Source organism: Staurois parvus, unplaced genomic scaffold (assembly GCF_062004578.1).
Source record: "Staurois parvus isolate SC_StPar_1 unplaced genomic scaffold, SC_StPar_1.0 ptg000414l, whole genome shotgun sequence".
In the NCBI taxonomy this organism is placed as follows: Eukaryota; Metazoa; Chordata; class Amphibia; order Anura; family Ranidae; genus Staurois; species Staurois parvus.
Genome location: NW_028318210.1, coordinates 2,665,474 through 2,684,441, shown reverse-complemented (window position 1 = coordinate 2,684,441; position 18,968 = coordinate 2,665,474). Strand labels below are relative to the sequence as shown.

The 18,968-nt window shown below is 41.2% G+C and overlaps 1 protein-coding gene across 6 annotated transcripts in view; it reads right to left on the bottom strand.

The window, feature by feature from the left end:
- The window catches only part of SIPA1L1 (signal induced proliferation associated 1 like 1), a 419,939-nt gene that overhangs the window by 22,621 nt on the left and 378,350 nt on the right, over positions 1-18,968 (bottom strand). For 5 of the 6 annotated variants that reach the window (XM_089686849.1, XM_089686854.1, XM_089686853.1 and 2 more), the window contains 3 exons: positions 18,022-18,247; positions 12,289-12,435; positions 885-999 (listed from right to left, as the gene is read on the bottom strand). In XM_089686849.1, coding sequence (XP_089542975.1) covers positions 885-999; positions 12,289-12,435; positions 18,022-18,247 — 488 coding nt within the window. The remainder of the gene's footprint in view (positions 1-884; positions 1,000-12,288; positions 12,436-18,021; positions 18,248-18,968) is intronic. The other variant, XM_089686852.1, reaches the window with a different exon arrangement.

Sequence of the window (18,968 nt, the reverse complement as noted above, 5' to 3'; positions counted from 1 at the left end):
TGTGGTTCGTCTCTCGGCTGCATCTGGTCCTGGAATCTGCTACTAACATACCTGATGAGTGGCAGCGGTCCTTACACTTCTTATGGTCATTTTAACTCTTCACAAATGTGAGTGCTACATTTTATGGTCCACTAAACTACCTTTTAATGCTGCTCTTAGAGGCGCCCCCTTGTGTTCCTTTTCATTTCTGCAGAGGTACATTACAGTTTCTGGGTGGAGCTGCCTTTAGGCGCTTTTATGGACTTTAGCAATGTGTATGGACTTCCTATGATATGCACTATATGGCCTTAACATTGTTCTAATGCTAATTCTTTGTATCGCACACTTTTTTACTATAGGTTTGCGCCATATGCGATTTGTATATCTGCTCAGAAAAAGAAAATGCACCTTTTGGAGTCACCCAGTGAGAGATCAGACCTTAACCCCATAGAGATGCTGTGGAATGACCTCAAAAGAGCCGTTCACACCGGACATCCTACAAATGTGTCTGAGCTGAAGTAGTTTTGTAAACAAATTCCTCTTGAATGTTGTGCGGGTCTGATCCAAAGCTACCGAAAGCTTGAAGTCACTACTGCCAGAGGAGGTATGACCAGCTATTAACTCCAAGGGTTCACTTACCTTTCCCTCCAGCACTGTGAATGTTTAATGGGTGTGTTCAATAAAGACACAAGAAATTAGAATTGTTTGTGTGTTATCAGCATAAGCACACTATGTTTGTCCATTGTTGTGACTTAGATGAGGATCAGATCACATTTTATTGAAAATTACTGCAGAAAACAAGTTAATCCAAGAGGTTAACATACTTTATTTTGCCACAGTAAGTTGATATGTAAAGTTTACTCCTTCTATTACATCTGCCGTGCTGAAAAATTAAGATTTCTTACCCATAGTAAGGGCTGGACTGGGAAGCTGTCTGACCCTCCAGCTGGTCAACAACTGAAGCTGCACTTCCTGGTCTGTGCTCATCTTCTGTAGAGGCAAAGAAGGAAGCTCTCTGATCTACAAAAATTATAACAAAGATAAATTCACCATTTGCTCCCTATAATCAATATAAATTCATAAGGAGAGTCTTGCAAAGTGGTCTGAGTATTCCTGCTCATTGATAAAGACAAACAACAAGAGTAATAACCCACACAAACAAAATTTACTTTTGCTACTGTGCCTCTTCTAGTAATCAGTGGTAATGCCTGAGAAGCTGCTATTGATTAGTGCATTTTGATCATTATTATCATTGCTCCTTGCACTTCCTTGCCCGGTGGTAGTCATTTATTAGAATACAGTGTGTGAAGGCCACTTCTGTGATGAGCCAGATACATAATGGAAAAGTATATCTACATGCTACAAGGAACAATATTTTCCAAAACAGGACTTCTATTCATTTGAAAGTAACTTCTGTAAGGTGGAATCACAATCAAATCGATATGTAAAGGATTGGAAAAGCATTTCCATTGAGTGGGTGGACAATATCACCGCTTTGCAACATTATCCATAATGTACCTTTGACACAGCCTGATTATACAACCTTGCTGCCCGTTTAAGCTTACCTTTGCTTAAAAGAGAAGTATGATCCAATGCTGCATCTGTCCCCTGCTGGCTGTGGAAAACTGAGCATACATAGCTGAACGCTCTGTTTTCCCCTCTGCTCTGAGCAGACAGTGGTGATTGTCAATCACCGATTGTTTTTTGCTCCTCCAGTGCTTCTCTGGAGTGCCAGGCTGTGGAGGGGGAGGGAGTGGCTCACTGAGCGGCTCAGCCAGGTGCCAGTCCAGGCTTCTGGGTTGATCCCAACTACATATATATTTGGACAGAGGCACAATTTTAGTTTTTTTCAGGAATTTACCAAAACATATTAAAGCTATAGTTATATAATGGATATGAGCTGAAAGTGCACACTCTCGGGTTTAATTTGAGGGTATGTACATCCAAATTGGAGGAAGGGTTTAGGAATTACAGCTCTTAGCCATCCCCCCTTTTCAAGGGACCAAAAGTAATTGGACAATTGAATCAAAAGCTCTTTCATGACCAGGAGGGCTACTCGTTCGTTATTTCTTCATCAAGCAGGTAAAAGGTCTGAGTTGATTCTAAGTGTGGTATTTGCATTTGGAATCTATTGCTGTGAACCTACATCATGTGGTCAAAGGAGCTGTCCATGCAAGTAAAACAGGCCATTGTAAAGCTTAAAAAATGAAACAAATCCATCAGAGAGAGATAGAGCAGCAACATTAGGAGTGGCCAAATCACCAGTTTTGTAAATTCTGAGGAAAGAAGAACGCACTGGTGAACTCAACAACATAAAAAAGGCATTGACGTCCATGGAAGACAACAGTGGTGGATGATCGCAGGATCCTCTCTATGGTAAAGAAAAACCCATTCACAACATCCAGACAACTGAAGGACACTCTACAGGAGGTGGGCGTATCATTGTCAAAGTCTACAATCAAGAGAAATCTTCACAAGAGCAAATACAGAGGGTTCACCACAAGGTGCAAACCAATCATAAGCCTGAAGAATAGCAAAGCCAGATTAGACATTGCCAAAAAACATCTAAAAAAGCCAGACCGGTTCTGGAAAAGCATTCTTTGGACGGATAAAACTAAGATTAATCTGTACCAGAATGACGGGAAGAAAAAAGTGTGGAGAAGGGTTGGAACAGCTCATGATCCAAAGCACACAACGTCATCTTTAAAACATGGTGGGGGGCAGTGTGATGGCATGGGCATGCATGGCTTCCAGTGGCACTGGGTCATTGGTGTTTATTGATGATGTGACAGAAGACAAAAGGAGCCGGATGAATTTTTCAGTGTTTAGAGATATACTGTCAGCCCAGATTCAGCCAAATGCAGCAAAGTTGATTGGATGGAGCTTCACAGTACAGATGGACAATGATCCAAAACACACTGCAAAAGAAAACCAGGAGCTTTTGAAAGAAAAGAAGTGGAATATTCTGCAATGGCCAAGTCAATCACCTCATCTCAACCCAATTGAGCATCCATTTCACTTGCTGAAGGCAAAACTAAAGGCAGAAAGACCCACAAACAAAGAACAACTGAAGACAGTTACAGTAAGGGCCTGGCAAAGCATCAGAAAGGAGGAACCCCAGGCACTGGTAATGTCCATGGGTTCCAGACTTCAGGCAGTCATTGTCAGTAAAGGATTCTCAATAAAATATTAAAAATGAACATTTTGTTTGTGATTATATTCAATTGTCCAATTACTTTTGGTCACTTAAAAAAAGGGGGATGGCTACTCTTAAGAGCTATAATTCCTAAACCCTTCCTCCAGTTTGAATGTACATACCCTCAAATTAAACTTGATAGTGTGCACTTTCAGCCCATATCCATTATATAACTATAGCTTTAATATAGGAGAAGACAAAATGATCTTAGCGAGCGCTAGCCAGGGAAGCTGCAAATGCACACATAAAGGAACTGCAAATCCTCTCTAGAAAATCCTAAAGGTATACACATACATATATATATATATATATATATATATATATATATATATATATATATACACACATATATACACATACATACTGTAGTGCAGCGCATATAAACAAACGTTTATAGAAATCATAAAATTATTAAACCATAATAGCCCAGTAAAAGTCTCAATGAGTGTATAGGACAGTCACTTCGAACTAGATAAGGTGCCAGAGGGTGATTAATCCGGGAGTAGGTGATTAGCCAGGAAAAGTATAAACATCCGGTGGTACGCGATAGTATAGCGAGATTGCAAACTCACCAGAAGCGCTAATGTAATGCGCATTAATCAATGTAATCCGGCTTAAGGGACTCCCATCAGATGTAACCTGGTCTGGCCTAGAAGTCATCCACCTCTATTCGTAATGGGGGGTGATGTCTATCAGAGGTCTCTCTCCAGGGTCTAACAGATAGGTCTGGTCACATAGCAAACCTCATCCTCTGATAAGAGTAGAACCTGGATCCTGGGGGTTAAGTGCTCATGGTGGAGTCAAAGAAAGGGGGGATCTCAAAGTGTAGTATCAAACTGATTTATTAGAGTTATAAAATTGTATCAAAAGGTACACACATGTAGTTAAAAGATGATCTCATGAAGATAAAACAATACAAACAATAGCCTGTGCTGGCAATGTTACTAACCAGTCCCAAAGTTCTAATGGCGTCGGACCCCTTCTGATGATATATGATTATATGAAACGCGTTAAGGAGGAGTCCCACTACCCGGAGACGCCAAACCGCCGGATCACGGAGGTGCGGCGGCCATTACAACTTTGGGACTGGTTAGTAACATTGCCAGCACAGGCTATTGTTTGCATTGTTTTATCTTCATGAGATCATCTTTTAACTACATGTGTGTACCTTTTGATACAATTTTATAACTCTAATAAATCAGTTTGATACTACACTTTGAGATACCCCCTTTCTTTAGCTCCACCATGAACACTTAACCCACAGGATCCAGGTTCTACTCTTATCAGAGGATGAGGTTTGCTATGTGACCAGACCTGTTAGACCCTGGAGAGGGACCTCTGATAGACATCACCCCCCATTACAAATAGAGGTGGACGACTTCTAGACCAGACCAGGTTCAATCTGATGGGAGTCCCTTAAGCCGGATTACATTGATTAATGCGCATTACATTAGCGCTTCTAGTGAGTTTGCAATCTCGCTATACTATCGCGCACCACCGGATGTTTACACTTTTCCTGGCTAATCACCTACTCCCGGATTAATCACCCTCTAGCACCCTATCTAGTTCGAAGTGACTGTCCTATTGACTCATTGAGACTTTTACTGGGCTATTATGGTTTAACAAATTATGAGTTGTATACACGTTTGTTTATATGCGCTGCACTACAGTATATATATATATATATATATATATATATATATATATATATATAGCTTTAATATGTTTTGGTAAATACCTGAAAAAAACTAAAATTCTGCCTGTGTCCAAATATATATATGGACCTTATCGTATATGGTCGGCATCTTTTCAAAGCCTGCCCCGACTGAGTGACGTCAGCCCCGCTGTCAGTTGAAAATGGGTCACAGGAGTGTAGAACAAACTGCACTCCGGTGATCCTCAGGTGGAGAATAGCCAAAATAGCTTTGGCTATACTTCTCCTTTAATCCCTGAAAATTAAAACAGTTTGGGTTTGATGACATTATGCTACCTCTACACCTAAACATGTAGATATTACATATATATTATACACATAACTTTTCTATACCTAAAGATAAAATACTTGTCAACAGGCAGTGTGCCAAAACAAAAAGCGCTTTTTAATCTATAATCTTCATTTTAGGAGTTAGAAATATAAATGAAGGTTCACTTTTATTGGTAAACGTGTCAAAAAATATGTGCTGCTAAACTAAATTATAAGTGCATCTGCATTTAGTTTTTTTCTTAGTCCTGCACAAATTCTACAAATTGCTGTTGATCCTTCCAGTGAAATCCAACACAACTTCCTGTGATGGGGTGGCAATAGTGCTGCACTGTTACTAAAATCGGAGCAAAGTTCCCACTACAGTGCAATGAGGTACTGCAGGGGGCATGGCTCACAGCATTATCAATCAACATCTGGTCACACTTTGTCCTTAGTCCTAGTCCCACTACTTTCTGGATTAGCAGAACTGACTGTGAAGTTGAAACCTTCCCATTGTGAGCTGCAGTGTCTGGGAGAGAAGGATCATGTGAAACACAAATGAATGACTTGTCTCAGACAGGGAAGGTAAAGAAAGATTTTTGTTTAATTTTATGAGGTTTGTGCATCACATAGTAACTGAATTTTGGGCTTTTAGACTATCATACAGGAGCTTACACTACCTGCTTTGACCAGGGCTGGAAGGGTAAGCAGGTAATCGGCCCAGCTGTCTCTTACCCTATACTACTCTCTAAAGTACAATTTTCGTACAAGCTCCCCTGCATACCATTGAATGTAATAGCCTACTCGGTGTACATGTAAAATTAGAAGTTTGGGCAACCATTACTTTTTATGGAGCACAACAATGGCAAAAGAATGGAAGCTGTGTATGAGATAGAAGCAAGCTGGCACTGAAACCTGGGAGCACTGCCTAGTCCTAGACAAGCCAGGAAGTGTGAGGAAGGAATATTATATTTACAAGTGATGAAAACAATCTGGAGGGGCTGAGTGGTTCACATGTGGAAGTGACATGTGAAGCAAAACTGCTTAGTCAGCAATCTGTTTCCAGCCTATAATTTTACAATGCTATAGAAGCAGCATACTTATGAAGTCATCCATTCTGCTCTCCTTCTGTGAGCATGTTCCCTTATGAAGACAGACAGTACTGTGCACACCAATAGAGCTCTGAATGGCTGATAACACTGACACTCCTTGCTCCCCACTGTGCGTGATAGAATGGAAATACATTTTGTAATCTTCCTAAACGAATCTTTTTTCAAAGTAACAAAACTACTGCATTAAACTTTTTTTTTTAATCTGCCTGGACATCAGCCTAAAATTTGAAGCAAGACTTTTAGCAGTACAGAGCACTTTATTTAGAAGTTATTTATGAGACAGAAATGCATTGAAATAGCATAACGTATATTTCCAAAATTGTATTGTAGTGCAAAAAAGAGAAAATTTGACTTACTTGTAAGGTACAGTATATGACACAGAAAAGTATTCATAGACCCTGGAATTTCCACCAGCAATCAATGAGAAGGGTGGGCAACAACTAGGCAAACAAACCTGTGCCAACAGGCCAAAACACAAAGGTCATAAGACCCAACTTCAGAGTGCCACTGCTGAATCTGCACTGGACTGGATGTCTACCTAGTAGAACTTTGATAGAGTATGAACAGAGGACCAGGTGGCAGCCGTACACAGCTAGGCTACAGAGGCCTGGTACCAAAATATGCAGAAAACGCTCACCGATCTGGAGGAATGGGCGCAAAAAGAGCAGGAGGAGATTTGTTCTTGAGAATGTAAGTGCAATGCTTAGTGATATGCTTTTTTTATCTATGTTATGATAGTGTACTTGAAAGCCAGGTGTCCCTTGCAAGGTCCTGAGAACAGGACAAAAAGGGAATCCGGTCTGTCTGAATGAATCTGGAGATTTGAAGTAGACTAATGGCTTTGACTACATCTAGGCAATGAAGAGAGATTTCTTTAGAATGCTTTGGAGTAGGGCATATCCATGGTAGGACTATATCCACATTGAGGATGAATACTATTACCTTAGAAAGAAAGGATGGCCTTGGGCATTAAACAGCCTTGTCTGTGTGAAGTATGAAGAACATCACTTACAGTAGAGGGCTGCCAACTCAAAGACACATCTGACCGACGTGATAGCAACAAAAAAGGCTACTTTTCAGGAAAGATTTTCTAAATGGAACATCCCTGAAGGGTCCAAAGGGTAGTTTCTAGAGGACAGGGAGAATCAACTTAAGATCCCAAGGAAGTCAAGGGTGCTGCAATGGGGAGTATATTGACAGATACACCTTGAAGAAAAGTTTTTATAAGAAAGAGTGAAGCCAGAGGTCTTTGAAAGAGAATGGACAAAGCCGAACCTGTCCTTTCAGAGTACTGAACATGGTTGTAAAGGCTGAAGGTTTTCAGCTTCATGCATGAAGGTAAAAATGCAACCTCCCCCTCAGCACAGCCAATCACAGACAGTGAGGAGGGAGCGGGGCCGAGACACGCTCTGTGTCTTATGGAGCACGTGCAAGTGCCCCTAGAGCAAGCAGCTTGCTCTAGGGGCACTCAGCAGGGGGGGCAGGATCTGACGAAGGGCCCAAAAATAGGATCGGGGCTGCTTTTTGCAAAACCATTGCACAGAGCAGGTAAGCAAGACTTTTTTTTTTTGTTTTTTTTTCAAAAGCTGAACCTTTAGTATCACTTTAAGGCCAAATTCTGGTCAAGACCAGATTGTAGGAAAGTCAGAATGTGCGGCACAGAGTAATCTCTAGGTTTGAAGTGCCTGTGTTGACCTCCCATGTGCACCCTATAGGACCCTGTTCATTGGAAAGAAAGCTTTGGGGGAGAATTACTGGGTTTTATGGCCCAAGTCTTGTGCCGAAAGGAAGGGCTGAACTTAGGTTTAGAAGCTGAAACCCTGGGTAGAGAAATTAGGCTCTGCACTTTGAAGAAGTACAGGCATATGAGGTTGGGGAGGGGGGGGGGGAATGTTGTGCTGTGGGAGTAAAACAAAACCTTCCCTCCTGTGCCATCTTTGATGAATTGGTCAAGTGCCTCTTCAAATAGGGCACATGTGTGGCGCACAAGATTTTGTGCATGTGAATCAATATTAAGAACCAATCTGGAGATCTGTTTCATTACATGTTCTAGAGCATCCACTCAGAAAATCAGAGTGGAAGGTAGTTGCTATAATTACTTTCTTAACCAATTGCCCTGCAGAGGATTTACCCCCCTTCATGACCAGGCCATTTTTTGTGATATGGCTCTGCGTTATTTTAACTGAAAATTGTGCGATCATGCAATGCTGCACCCAAATTAAATTCATGTCCTTTTTTTCCCCACAAATGGAGCTTGCTTTGGGTGGTATTGGATCGCCTCTGTGGTTTTTATTTTTTGCAATATAAACGAAAAAAAACTGACAATTATGAAAAAAAAACAAAAAAAACAAAACAAAATATTTTTGACTTTGTGTTATAAAACATATCCAGTAAAAAAATTTTAAAAATCTAATTTCGGCATAAATCTAGCCCAAAATGTATTCTGCTACATGTCTTTGCTAAAAAAATTCCAATACATGTAAATTAATTTGTTTACGTGAAAGTTTTAATGTTTACATCGCCCCCCTACCTGGAAATAAAAAAAATTGCATATAACCTGATCAATCACTGTTTTTGGTAGAAATTATATTTCTACATGGCAAATAATTTACTAGCAGGTGTAGTAGAGTAATAGAAATCCAACAGACCCAACAGTCATGACATGGCAGCAAATGTTGTACATGCTGGTTACAGTGCATTTCTCTATGAAATTCTGAGGAAAATGGGTCGTTCCAGACATTGTTCAGAAGAACAGCGTACCTTGATTAAAAAGTTGATTGGAGAGGGGAAAACATATAAAGAAGTGCAGAAAATGATAGGCTGCTCAGCTAAAATGATCGCAAATGCTTTAAAATGGCAACCAAAACCTGAAAGACGTGGAAGAAAGCGAAGAACTACCATTCGAATGGATAGAAGAATAGCCAAAATGGCAAGGACTCAGCCAACAATCAGCTCCAGGAAGATCAAAGAAGGTCTAAAGTTACCTGTGAGTACTGTTACAATTAGAAGATGCCTATGTGAAGCCAAGCTATCTGCAAGAAGCCCCCGCAAAGTCCCACTGTTGAAAAAAAGACATGTGCTGAAGAGGTTACAATTTGCCAAAAAGCATATTGACTGGCCTAAAGAGAAACGGCGCAACATTTTGTGGACTGATGAAAGTAAGATTGTTCTTTTTGGGTCTAGTGGCTGGAGACAGTTTGTCAGATGACCCCCAAACACTGAATTCAAGCCACAGTACACTGTGAAGACAGTGAAGCATGGTTGCACAAGCATCATGATATGGGGATGTTTCTCATACTACGGTGTTGGGCCTATTTATCGCATACCAGGGATCATGGATCAGTTTGAATACATCAGAATACTTGAAGAGGTCATGCTGCCTTTTGCTGAAGAGGAAATGCCCTTGAAATGGGTGTTCCAACAAGACAACGACCCCAAACACACCAGTAAACGTGCAACATCTTGGTTCCAGACCAATAAGATTGACGTTATGGAGTGGCCAGCCCAATCCCCGGATCTTAATCCAATAGAAAACTTGTGGGGTGACATCAAAAATGCAATTTCTGAGGCAAAACCAAGAAATAAGAATAACTGTGGAATGTAGTCCAATCATCCTGGGCTGGAATACCTGTTCACAGGTGCCAGAAGTTGGTTGACTCCATGCAACACAGATGTATAGCAGTTCTCAGAAACAGTGCTTATACAACTAAATATTAATTAAGTGATTCAAAGGAAAGCAAAATCTTCAAACATTTTTCAGTTTATATAGTGAATGTTTGAGTTTGTAAAGAAGAATACAAACACTGCTATTTTTTTGAACAGTCTAATATTCACTTTTCTTCAATTTGTTTAGAGGGACAACACAAATTTGATATATTTTTCTTCATGTTTTGATTTGGAATAGAATGTGTAGTGTTCCCAATGCATTTGTGTGTATGGAAATAAAAGCTATTAGAAGGATTTTGAGCTTTATTCACTTTTTTCAACACACTGCTATTTTTTTAACACAACTGTGTATATATATATATATATATATATATATATATATATATATATATATATATATACATACATACATATATATATATATAAATATACACACACACACAAGTGATTTTGCGCAGCCCTGTAGCAGTAGGGCGGTCGGGAAGCGGTTAAAGCACAATCCTGGAAAATGGGGTCGTCTTGATTGTTCACTGCCCTAGTCCAGTTAGCTGCAGTTTGACATACTGAAATTGCAGCCAGAGATGGCTGCAGGGCTGGACCTGCAAGAGTAAAGACAGTCTTTAGACTTTCTATCTGCAGAATCTTTGAAAGAAGGAACAACTTTAATTGGTATAGTGAGATTTTTGTTTAAGATCAAGATGGCAGGATCAATCACAGGGCTAGAGTACTTCTACGTGAACTCTCTTTCCACTGGATGGAACGCAGCAAAAATTTGGGAGGGAGGGTGCAGTACAAATTCTGACTGGAGTGATCCAATTCTCAGACTGCACATTCTATCTGTTCATGAACAGGGACATTTTGAAAGATTTTCACATTAGCAAGTATGTTGTGTGAAGCTCCCTTCTTCAATATAGCAGCATTCTGGGGAAGAAATATCTTTTGCAGCTTCCTCCAATACTGTGTCAATGTCCCCATCATTCCCTTTTGTGTCTGCCTTGTTTAGGGCAGGGATATCAGGATCTGACTCAGGTAGAGAAATGGGAGTAGGAGGAGAGGCGAGTTGTTTTTGAGCCCTTGGCAAAGATGGCTGTATTAAGGCCATTATTTCCATTTATTTCCCAAGAAATTGTGAGACAGATGCAGAAATGTCTGCTTTTGTGAAATAGGCTGCTTGCTGGGAGACTTGGAATGCTCTAATGCAAGAGGTGCAATGTCACTTTGAGATTAAGTGTTGTGCAGGCCTTCGGCAGAGTGAATGTTCACTTATAGTTTTGCAACAGCTCCCTTTTGCTTGGTCTCTACCACAGCTACGTGTGAGGGTATTCTCCTGTGGGGTACTCATGGAGTAGGGTGCGAAATACAGGGTAAGCATGTCCAGAAGGAGAAATCAGCTACCCAGGTTTAGACAACCCAAAAGCAAAAAGGACAGGTTTAAGTGCTATATAAGGGTTCAAGGCAGAAGTGGTGGTAAAATGTGCAACCTGTGGTGTGATGTCACACTTGGTCATCCACCGGTGAACCATATATGGTGACCCAATCCTACCTGTCTATGATGCTTGATTGTATATAGGTTTCACCTGTCACAGAGGGCATAACCCCAAAGGGGTCTTCAGAGACTGGGTTTCACAGGGATAGACTACGGACCTGGACCTGCACAGTACCATGCAGTTGACTACAGGCAGTGGCAAGATAAGTGCCTATGCAAGATCCATTGTCCAAAGCAACATTACAGGCAGTACTCCAGCATGGGGTCTGGGTACGGCTCCCAAGGCCGTGCCAATCCAGATGCACTGCTTCTATTTGTGACATTTGAAGGCAGTGAGGAGTTGAAGAAAAAATAGTAGAGAAAAATAAAACTGCGGCTAAGCTAAGAGTGATTTCTGCGTGATGGCGAAGAGGTCCATTACCGTAGGAAACTAGCAAATCACTGAGGACTTAAGGAACGGGGTTGGGTTATAAGGGAGGTTTTCTTGAAAACTATGACAGTGTTCAGTCACCTGAAGGTTTGAACCAGTAACCCAGGGTCTATCAACACCATGCCTGTGTCCTGTATTGTAAAATTAAGATAGAATATCTTATGGAAGCGACAGATTAGTAGATCTGAGTGGCTAAAAATATAGGCAACTGACATAGCTTTTCATTTTCCTCTAAACTTGTGTAACAATACATTTCATGACATGCAGTGAAATAATTGCTCTATTTATTATTGGAAAAAGGAACAATTGCATGATTGGTCACAGAGTTTCCCAAAACAGGGAACAATCTCTGTGCCTTACCCAGAGAACAGATTGAAGCTATGCAGAACACAAAGCCTTAAATGGCTTGAAAAGCATTGTAAGGTTTCCACTGCCTGTTTAGTGTAAAATTCTTACCTTCAAAGGCTTTGGCAGCATCCACCAAGTTTGACCACTCCAGGTCAGATGCAGCAGCCGGCAGAGGCATTAGTCCAGGGTCAGGCATAGGCTGCCTTCTTTGATCATGAATGTCTGTGAGGGAGGTATCAGAGGCAGAAAATTCACCTAAAAATAAAACAAACAGGAAGTTGTTGAATTTTTGAAAAATCCACATTTAAGACAATACATTATAATACTGACATTTAGTTCTATAACATCTGCTGGCATCCAATATATTTTGAGGAGCTGTGACAGTCACGGAAAATCTTCTTGGGGCTTAAGGTGATATGTCTGGTCCCAAGGGAACCTATCTGAAATCCCCTGCACAGCCCCAGAGTTCCACTCTTTGATGTGCTCTTCTCTCTGGCTTCTTAAACTGATCAACACACACGACAAAACTAAACTTTTTAAAATGACTTTTTCATTAAAAATATATGGGGGCTGCCATTGCTGACCCTCTTTTGAAAATGCTAGTTGCCTGGTTTGGTTTAAAAAACTTTGAGCATGACGGGATTTTTAAGGCACAACTTACACAACAATTCAATGTAAAATTTAAAAACCTTTTATTATGTATTAACAATGATTAACAAAATATGACAAGTGGGGGTAATGGTTATTGGACTGTTTTATGAATTATTCAACTTAATGTTAATCATCGCAGAATACATTATATAATTGTTACATTGTGGAAGAGACCACCTCTTTTTCATTATCTTAACAAACTTACAAACAGACGATTGCATAGCTCAACGTATTTTTTGGAGGATAATCAACTTCCTCAGGAGCACACAACAGGAGGTAGAAAATAGACTATTCTAAAGCCACCAGAGGCGAAGATGACAAAAAATCCAGTACCTGCACTTCTGGAAGTAATGCTTCAGCTTAATAAGCGCACACTGGACGGTACCTTTGATGCTTTGTAGAGGTTTCCGAGCCCTTGAGAATTATGTATGGCTGTTTCAAAGAGCAAATACAGTACTGAATCAGAAGTCTTTGATCAACAAGTATGTTCCATGCTGCAGATAGTCAGCTCACTAAAAGGTGCATATCAACAAGCAGAAGTGTATTTGACTGTGGTGTCATCATTGGGTGTTCTTTAATCCTGGGTGGGTTTAACTGTCACCCCAGATTTTGGTTCCCCCTCTTGGACAATTTAGGCTGGATATTTTGTCATCTTCTCCTTTGGGGCCTCTGAACAGTCTATTTCTACCTACTGTCATGTGCTCCTGAAGTTGGATTATCATCCAAGAAATGCATCAAGCTATGTAATTGCCTGTTGTAACTTTGTTAAGATAATGAAATAGAAAAGGTCTTTTCCACCAGATAACTCTTAACAATGTAAATTTTCAAGGTATAATTAGGTTTTATTTTCTAGTTAATGGACAGCATAAAGACACACAGTTTGTTTTAAAAATGAAAATATTAATTGTCTGAATGTTGAAGTAATGTGAAAATTACTTTGTGGGTTTCTGCAGGAAAACAAAACACGACTACTTGGAATGCAATAAAAATATGGTGTTTGCCCATATATTGAATACAGCACATGACAAGGAAATACAGTGCATCCAGAAAGTATTCACAGCGCTGAACTTTTGCCACATTTTATTATGATAAAGCCTTATTCCAAAATGGATTAAATTAATTTTTTTCCTCAACATTCTACAAACAATACCCCATAATGACAACGTGAAAGAAGTTCATTTTGAAATCTTTGCAATTTATTCAAAAAACACCTTTAGCACCAATTACAGCCGCAAGTCGTTTGGAGTATGATGCTACAAGCTTGGCAATTTCTCCCATTCTTCTTTGCAGTACCTCTCAAGCTCCATCAGGTTGGATGGAGAGAGTCGATGCACAGCCATTTTCAGATCTCTCCAGAGATGTTCAATCGGGTTTAGGTCTGGACCACTCCAGGACATTCACAGAGTTGGCCCGTAGCCACTCCTTTGTTATGTGGGCTGTGTGCTTAGGGTCATTGTCTTGTTGAAAGATGAACTGTCTAAGGTCCAGAACGCTCTGGAGCAGGTTTTCATCAAGGATGTCTCGGTACATTGCTGCATCCATCTTTCCTTTGGTGCTGACTAGTCTCCCAGTTCCTGCTGCTGAAAAACATCCCCACAGCATGATGCTGCCACCACCATGCTTCACTGTAGAGATGGTATTGGCCAGGTGGTGAGCGGTGCCTGGTTTCCTCCAGACATGATGCTTGGCATTCAAGCCAAAGAGTTCAATCTTTGTTTCATCAGACCAGAAAGTTTTGTTTCTCACGGTCTGAGAGTCCCTCAGGTGCCTTTTGGCAAACTCTAGGTGAGCTGCCATTTGCCTTTTACTGAGGAGTGGCTTCCGTCTGGCCACTCTACCATAAAGTCTTGATTGGTGGAGTGCTGCAGAGATGGTTATTCTGGAACGTTCTCTTCTCTCCACAGAGAAATGCTGGAGCTCTTTCAGAGTGGCCATCAGGTGCTTGGTTACCTCCCTGGCTAAGGCCCTTCTCCCTCGATCACTCATTTTAGTCGGGCGGCCCCCTCCAGGAAGAGGTGGTTCCAAACTTCTTCCATTTACAGACAGAGGCCACTGCGCTCATTGGGACCTTCAATGCAGCAGAAATTGTTCGGTACCCTTCCCCAGATCTGTGCCTTGATGCAATTCTGTCTCGGAGGTCTACGTACAATTCCTTGGACTTCATGGCTTGGTTTGTGCTCTGACATTCACTGTTAACCGTGGGACCTTATATAGACACATTTATGCCATTCCTAATCCTGTCCAATCAGTTGCATTTCCCACAGATGGACTCCAATCAAGTTGTGGAAACATCTCAAGTATGATCAGTGGGAACAGAATGCACCAGAGCTCAATTTTAAGTGTCATGGCCAAGGCTGTGAATACTTATGTACATGTGTTTTTTTTAATTTTTAATAAGTTGCAAAGATTTCAAAACAAACTTTTTTCACGTTCCTCCCTCAGAGGAAGTCGTAATGACAAAACACGTCAGGGCGTGACCATCTGTGATGTCAGCACACTCACCGACACCACGTGACCTCCCTATGTGGAAGTTAGTAGCGGTGCTGTGTGCGGTGAGATGCTGTTACACCGTCGAAGCGGTAGTAACGTTTACCAACGTTTTACTTGTGTTTTTGTGCTTTATTCATTTATTAAAATGTGAATGTATTTTAAGGGGGGTTTGAGGCAATAAAGGCTCTAAAATGGAATTACACTATGTGGTTTTTCCCACTTTTTCACCCATGTATTGGATTGGATTCTTAAGCTTGAGTGATGGTGCTGTGGAAAGTGAAAAAATACAATAATTAAATAAATGGTGATGCCACACTGTGAAAATAATGGCAAAAGTGTTCAAAATAATGTCACTCCATGCTGCAAATAGTGCTTTTCGTGTAAATCTTGACGTGACTCCCCTCAATAGCAGAAATGCCCCCTCACCTTCCAAATTCGACCCTTGCGGGTCACAGAGCCTTTTTATATATATCTCTCTGTTAGATGTCCTCCACTGCCTCCACCGACCATGATCCACCTCCAGGCAGTAAGTACCTCTCCAATTACTCCCCTCATGCACCGAACTTTGCCAGGTAAACCTCTCCTCCACTGCCACCTCCGACCAAGTTCCTCCTCCAGGCAGTAAATATTATCCAATACCCCTCACACAATGGACTCAGGCTCAGAGCGATTCATATAAAACGATAAAACAGACCTCCATAGTATAACATCGCTTTATTAAGCTAATCCAATACAGTGGAATATTGCACTCACATGTCCTCACGATTTGACAAGCAGTTTCCCATATGCTATGGGTGTATACAGGAGTCCCAAGATGGCGTCCGAACCCGGAACCGGAAGTACGTCACCCCTACGTCGACGCGTTGCGCCACTGTCACGTGGCTTCTTCAGGATCTTCAGGATCCTGAAGAAGCCACGTGACAGTGGCGCAACGCGTCGACGTAGGGGTGACGTACTTCCGGTTCCGGGTTCGGACGCCATCTTGGGACTCCTGTATACACCCATAGCATATGGGAAACTGCTTGTCAAATCGTGAGGACATGTGAGTGCAATATTCCACTGTATTGGATTAGCTTAATAAAGCGATGTTATACTATGGAGGTCTGTTTTATCGTTTTATATGAATCGCTCTGAGCCTGAGTCCATTGTGTGAGGGGTATTGGATAATATTTACTGCCTGGAGGAGGAACTTGGTCGGAGGTGGCAGTGGAGGAGAGGTTTACCTGGCAAAGTTCGGTGCATGAGGGGAGTAATTGGAGAGGTACTTACTGCCTGGAGGTGGATCATGGTCGGTGGAGGCAGTGGAGGACATCTAACAGAGAGATATATATAAAAAGGCTCTGTGACCCGCAAGGGTCGAATTTGGAAGGTGAGGGGGCATTTCTGCTATTGAGGGGAGTCACGTCAAGATTTACACGAAAAGCACTATTTGCAGCATGGAGTGACATTATTTTGAACACTTTTGCCATTATTTTCACAGTGTGGCATCACCATTTATTTAATTATTGTATTTTTTCACTTTCTGCACAGTTTAAAAGATATAAGTTTTCACTATATCACCAGGGATATATATTTGTTATGTGTATGAAGATATTGCACTAGTTTTATATAATAATAATTATTATTTGTATTATTATGATTTGTGTATTCACTAGGTAATTATAAGTTGAGCGCTTCACCACTTATATGATTTGATTTCACACATCTTGCGGTATAAAGAACAGGTGATAGCAGCTTACTCACTAGGTTCTGTGGAGCGCAGGGGGATTTTTGTATTTTATTGATGGTGCTGTGGAGCCTGGAAGGAGAATGTTTTATTGATCATTCATTTAACTGGATGGGGTATTGTTGTCTAGCTTTTAAGGAGGAGTTTTTCCATTGCTGGTTATTCACCAATACTTGCTGTTAAGGAGGAGATTTTTCACTGCTGGCTATTCACCAGTATCTGGTGAGTGTCCATTTTGATGGGGTGCTAATCACTACAAGATCACAAAGGTGTTGAAGTGGATTTATTGGAATACAGAAATTGGGAGGAAAGGGGGTGGGGGAGAAAAGAAGGGGGGGAGAAAATAAGGGGGGAGGAAAGAAGGGGGGGAGGAAAGAGGGGGGGGGGGAAAGGGGGGGGGGGGAAAGGGGGGGGGGAGGAAAGGGGGGGGGAGGGGGGGTCAATACTAATTATATTAGTGGACGGTCTATAATAGTAGGGAATTGTGTTAGCTCTGCCTATTTGTGCACAACAGAATGTCAGTGTTTGAGTATATATATTTTGCTGGGGTCTCCAAACTTTCCAAACAAGTTTAATGTCCTTCAGACTTTAGGGGTGTCGGATTGTGGCCAGTGAAGGTAGAAAAAGTCCCAGGCCTAGCATCAATGAGAGTAAACAATGTCCCAGGTGTGGTGTTCAGTTGCATAGTGCCTGTGGTCAGTAGGTGGAGGAATAGTGCCTCATCATTGGTATTACCGGGAGAAATAGTGCCCCATCGTTGCTGTCAGTTGGAGGAATTAGGCCCCACGTTTGGTGTCAGTGTTAGTAACGGTACCTCAAATCAGTGGGAGGAATAATGCCCCAAAGGCCAGTTAAAGGCTAGCAAGAGGCCGCATTCGGCCTTCAGGCCACAGTTTGGAGAGCACTGATCTTATGGGATAGAAAAAACATGTGATTAAGTGCATTCCAACATAGGATATGGCGACATTTCTCACCATGTATTGACGTCATACCAAGAGTATATGATGGTCTGCGCATTTGCAGAGACTTATTTAGAGATGGGTAGGTGCTACTGAAGAGAACATCGTTGGGCAGTGCTTGGTCCAGGAGTGATGTGCGTGCGTTGATAAATACCATCTCTCGCTGACTGCTGTAGATACTCTCATCAGAAAGTGTTCTGTGCAAAGACCGCTTGCTAGTTGGAGTTGTAGGAAAAGATGACTGAAAAAAATGAGAGAACAAAGCCTTTAAATATTGCATTTGTATCTCTTTTACTTCTTTGGTACTAGACTGTAAGCTCCACGAGCAGGGCCCACCTATTCCTTCTGTACTGAAATGTATTGTAATTGTACTGTCTCCCTTATATTGTAAAGCGCTGCGCAAACTGTTGGCGCTATATAAATCCTGTAGAATAATAATAGACTGGATATTATATGGACAATTTAAAGAAGACTGGAAAGTACCAAAGACTAGGGACCTTTAGATCCCTATTATATGTTGATATCTTTTCCTCAGATAATAACTGATAAGCTCCTCTTTCTGCTCTCTTCTCCTATTAACATGCTCCATGCACTGCAGCACACCTGATTGGTTCCTTGTGCTGCTTCTGATTCCGTCTCTGAGCTCTGCTCTACAGGGATTGCAAAAGGCTGATATCAAGTCAAATTTCAGGTGGTCAGACTGCTTGCGAGGACAAGCTGAAAGGCTTAACAACTGTCAGTAACTGCACACTGAGCAATTACCTGCGGTTAAGGACAGATGAGTGGTCCTGGATACAAACAGTCAGCATACAGGGATGTTCATTTGTCCCTAGCTGAATGTAATTGCTGCTTAAAGTAGTATTAAACTCAAAAGCAAACATTTATTATATTGCAGCTTACCAATTCTTAGATGTGATAGCTGTGTTAGTTTACTTTTTTTGGCTTGCTTTCTTCTATTTTCA